The sequence below is a fragment of the Frankliniella occidentalis genome, unplaced genomic scaffold (genome assembly GCF_000697945.3).
Source record: "Frankliniella occidentalis isolate FOCC.00 unplaced genomic scaffold, Focc_3.1 Scaffold24, whole genome shotgun sequence".
Classification (NCBI taxonomy): Eukaryota; Metazoa; Arthropoda; class Insecta; order Thysanoptera; family Thripidae; genus Frankliniella; species Frankliniella occidentalis.
Genome location: NW_026267154.1, coordinates 1,674,432 through 1,678,271, shown reverse-complemented (window position 1 = coordinate 1,678,271; position 3,840 = coordinate 1,674,432). Strand labels below are relative to the sequence as shown.

The window sequence follows — 3,840 nt, the reverse complement described above, 5'->3', positions numbered from 1 at the left end:
GAAAGAAAGAAAGAAAGAAAGAAAGAAAGAAAGAAAGAAAGAAAGAAAGAAAGAAAGAAAGAAAGAAAGAAAGAAAGAAAGAAAGAAACGGGGCTCCGAAAAGGTCCGTGCTGCTGCTCTGTCATTCGGAGCGATCGCAAACCGACCAGCCGACTGCTCACGGGCTCACGAAAGCGTATAAAGCACACAAAAAAAATCGTCAAAACGAGACAAAAGAAGCATAAAAGGCTCTGCTGCGGGGTGCTTACGGCGTTTGACGCCCTAAAGAGGACCGGCGCCATGTGGGACTTCCCTGATCGTGTGCGAGTACTTTATTCATTTGTCGCACAGAGCGGGGAGGGGTTGGGGAGAAGGCGGTGGGTGGCAGAGCTCCTTTTGATGCCGGCCGATCGCTCGGCTGATCGCCTGTTTGACGGCGCTGCCTCAGCATCCCCGTTCCCTCCCCATCCCTTTCTCTCTCTCTCTCTCTCTCTCCTTCTCTCTTCTCTCTATGTCCCGCATGCGCCCTTCCCACGCAAAAAAAAGAAGAAGAAAGGACACGTACGTGGTGATGACGGTGTGCGTTTCATAAAACAAAAATCGAACCCGACTAGTGTGTGTTCTTTTCTTCGGACCGAGAAGACGACGTGTTTTTTTTCACACTTTTGTTTCACCACACTGGAAATGCAAGTGTGTGAATGTCGCTCACCTGCAGGTGAGCGACATTCCATTCGTACACTTAGGGGGGTAAACGTGTGAAATTTCCAGGAAAAAATCACACCTTTACCCCCTTAAGTGTACGAATGGAATGTCGCTCACCTGCAGGTGAGCGACATTCACACACTTGCATTTCCAGTGCAGTGTCGGCATCTCCGAGGTCAAAAGGAAATTATTAAGGGTGCACCACCCCCGGTACTATAGTTAGTTGTTTGCAATGAGCAGCGCGCCAAAGGTAGCGAGAGGCAAGGGCCGAGAGGGGCCGAGCCGAGAGCCGCGGTGCGGGCGCGCGACCTGCTCGCACTGCTTTGTCTTCTAAAAGTAGCAGCGACCCGACTCGATACAAGAGGCGGTCGTGGCACCCCTCCTGAGCTGAGCGCAGCGGAGCAAGAGTGGCGCCGGAACGGAACGGCCGAACTCACAAGTCGTACAGTACGACCCGGGCGGGGCGGGGCGGAGCGGGGCCTCTGGAGGTCTCCCCTTTTCTCACCCGAGTTGGCTTCTCGGCTGCTGCTGCTGCTACCTCTTCCGCGAGGCCTTTTTGCTCCATTGGCTGCAGCCAGAACGTTGGCCCTGATTGTTTATCCATCTATTTGTTTGTTTGGTTGTTTGTTTGTTTGTGTGAAGTTCGTGGTTTGAGTCAGGCATAGGCCGCTCGCTGAAACCACTCTCGATATAGTGACAGCAAACTTCCATCACAGAGTTAATCAGCTAAACAGCGAGCCATCTCTCTCTCTCTCTCTCTCTCTCTCTCTCTCTCTCTCTCTCTCTTTCTCACACACACACACGCATTCACACAACCGTCTTTTTGGTCTGCCCGCAGGAGAACGCGCCCATGATCGTGCCCTGGGTGATCGGCACCATCGCCTTCCTGGCCATGGAGGCCGTCGGCACCGTCTACTCCAACGTGCTGCGGGACCACGTCAACCACGTGAGCACCCAGTGGGCGAATAAAGCAGTCGCATCGAATAAATAATGCGGGAGGGGAAATAATATTCTTGTTCATTTTCTCTTCCGCAGGAATTTGACACCCTCTGCAAAATCGAAGCTTCATTCCTTATCTGCCGAGGAGCCATAGACGTAAGTGTGAAACTGGGGTGGAGGTATGGCGTCTACTAAAGGTACTATAGTCACTTCTTATTAGAAGTTAGCAGATTCATGGCTCTTCAGTGTCACTCACTAAAGTCAAAATGAGGTTTGGCACCCCTGCAAAGGTGCGACCTTCGACCTAATACCCTAATTTTGTCAGCCCGACCGCGAACGCGTGCACGCGGTGCACGGTAAAATCTCATCATCTTTTTTTATAATTTAATGCTGATACGTTTCCGTAAACATGCTCCGCTTGCGCATTTTTTAACCAGTGTGGATCTCAATAAATTAACAGAAAATCATAATTCATTTCATCAAAGAGGCTTTTATTTCGGTCTACGTCGTGGACCCTTTGCACGCGACAGTACGGATAAATCTGTACACAGTAGTCGATTTTTTTTTTAAGAAAAAGCGCAAGGAATCGTCCAGAAAGTTCTTCCGTTTCTTTCAGATTCACGCCAGGGCGCCTGTGAGACTCGGGGTAGGCCAGGCCGCGGTACACGCGTGCACGGCTGGCGAGATGTTGCCTACCCATCAGGCGCTATGAGCGCTGCGCAGCGAGGCTGAAAACTTTGTCAGCTTCGTATATAAAAGGCGGATTTCGGGCCTACTTTCTGGATGATCCCCTAAGAGGAACGTGTTTTACGTAAATTCGTAAGCTGTGAATTAAAAAAAAAAACAAAAAGTTGATGATATTTTAATGATGTGTGCCGTACAACTACAACAACAGCCCACGTTGTTTGTTTTTCTCTTTTCTTTTTAACCTGAAGTTGGGCAGCGAGAGAGCTACACAGATGCGGTAGTACACGGTATGGGGAGGCGGTTAGCCAGAGGCTATACGGCAGCGCAGACTCACTATACACGGCAGTATGGTATCCATCCGACCCGCGTGGACCAACCGCACAAAAGCACACAAAAACATCGCCGCTGCGGCTATTGTGACGCAGCGTGTACCTGTGGCGGGGCTTGGGGGGGGGGGGGCGGTCCCTAGCAGGCCCTAATTACTTGACATGCAGTGTGTGTGTGTGTGTGTGTGTGTGTGTGTGTGTGCGCGTGCGTGTGTGTGAGCGCACGTGTGTGTGTATGTGTGTGTGTTAATCACGATGCAGTAAGGCCATGGCCGGTGGGCAGCTGTGAGATAATAGGAGGGGCCAGATTATAGAGCGTGGTGTGTGTGTGTGTGTGTGTGTGTGTGTGTGTGTGTGTGTGTGTGAGGGAAAGGGGGGGGAGGGGGAGAGGGAGAGAGGGAAAGAGAGAGAGAGAGAGAGAGAGAGAGAGAGAGAGAGAGAGAGAGAGAGAGAGAGAGAGAGAGAGAGAGAGAGAGCGCGTATGTGTTCGCTCCCCCCACGCGGGCCCGACCGTTTTGCTAAGCCATGGCACATACTGTTGCGGTCTCCGATGTGATGGCGGCAGAATCACTATGCAGAGGATGAGGTGGCGAGGCCCGCCCGTCCCGACCCGCCCCCGCCGACCTCAGCCGCAGGGTTGGTCTGGCCTCGTCGGCTCCGTGCAGACAGCCCCCAGCGCGCGCACACTACCACGTATACCATGGTGCGGGAGATTCTGCAACAATTTCGATTAGATTATTGGGACTATTTCGGGTATAACATTGTGATGCGGGTAAGCGCTAGAGAGACTAAAAGATAATCACCCCTGGAAAGGCAGTAAAATGTACAAAAGTTGCTGTGGACACTTTTTGTGCTTGCATAAAGGCACTAAAATTAATTCAGCACGTTCAAACGGGCTTGGTGTCCTAGGACTTCAAGGTATACCTTTTTTTACCAAGTACATAGCTGTCCACTGGTTCCAACCCGATGGACACTTCACTAACGTTTCAAGCGAACACCGATCTTTCTGTTTTTTCTTGATTTGTTCTGATTTTTTTCTGCCTGCTCAATTAAATTTCATTGTTTCTTCTAAATTTTTCTGATTTTTCTATCTGATTTTTTGGCGGTTGGATGCCCACGGATTATATTTTTTTTAGTGAAGTACTCCTCGCTCCCCAACCTCCAATACCTTTGGCCGCACAAACCAACCTCTGCGGACGCCCCGAGG

The 3,840-nt window shown here is 50.8% G+C and overlaps 1 protein-coding gene across 1 annotated transcript in view; it reads left to right on the top strand.

The window, feature by feature from the left end:
- The window catches only part of LOC113211684 (uncharacterized), a gene marked incomplete at its 5' end in the record, with an annotated part of 47,047 nt that overhangs the window by 40,199 nt on the left and 3,008 nt on the right, over positions 1-3,840 (top strand). The window contains 2 exon segments of the mRNA XM_052265168.1: positions 1,520-1,627; positions 1,717-1,776. Of these exon segments, the coding sequence (XP_052121128.1) occupies positions 1,520-1,627; positions 1,717-1,776 (168 nt within the window).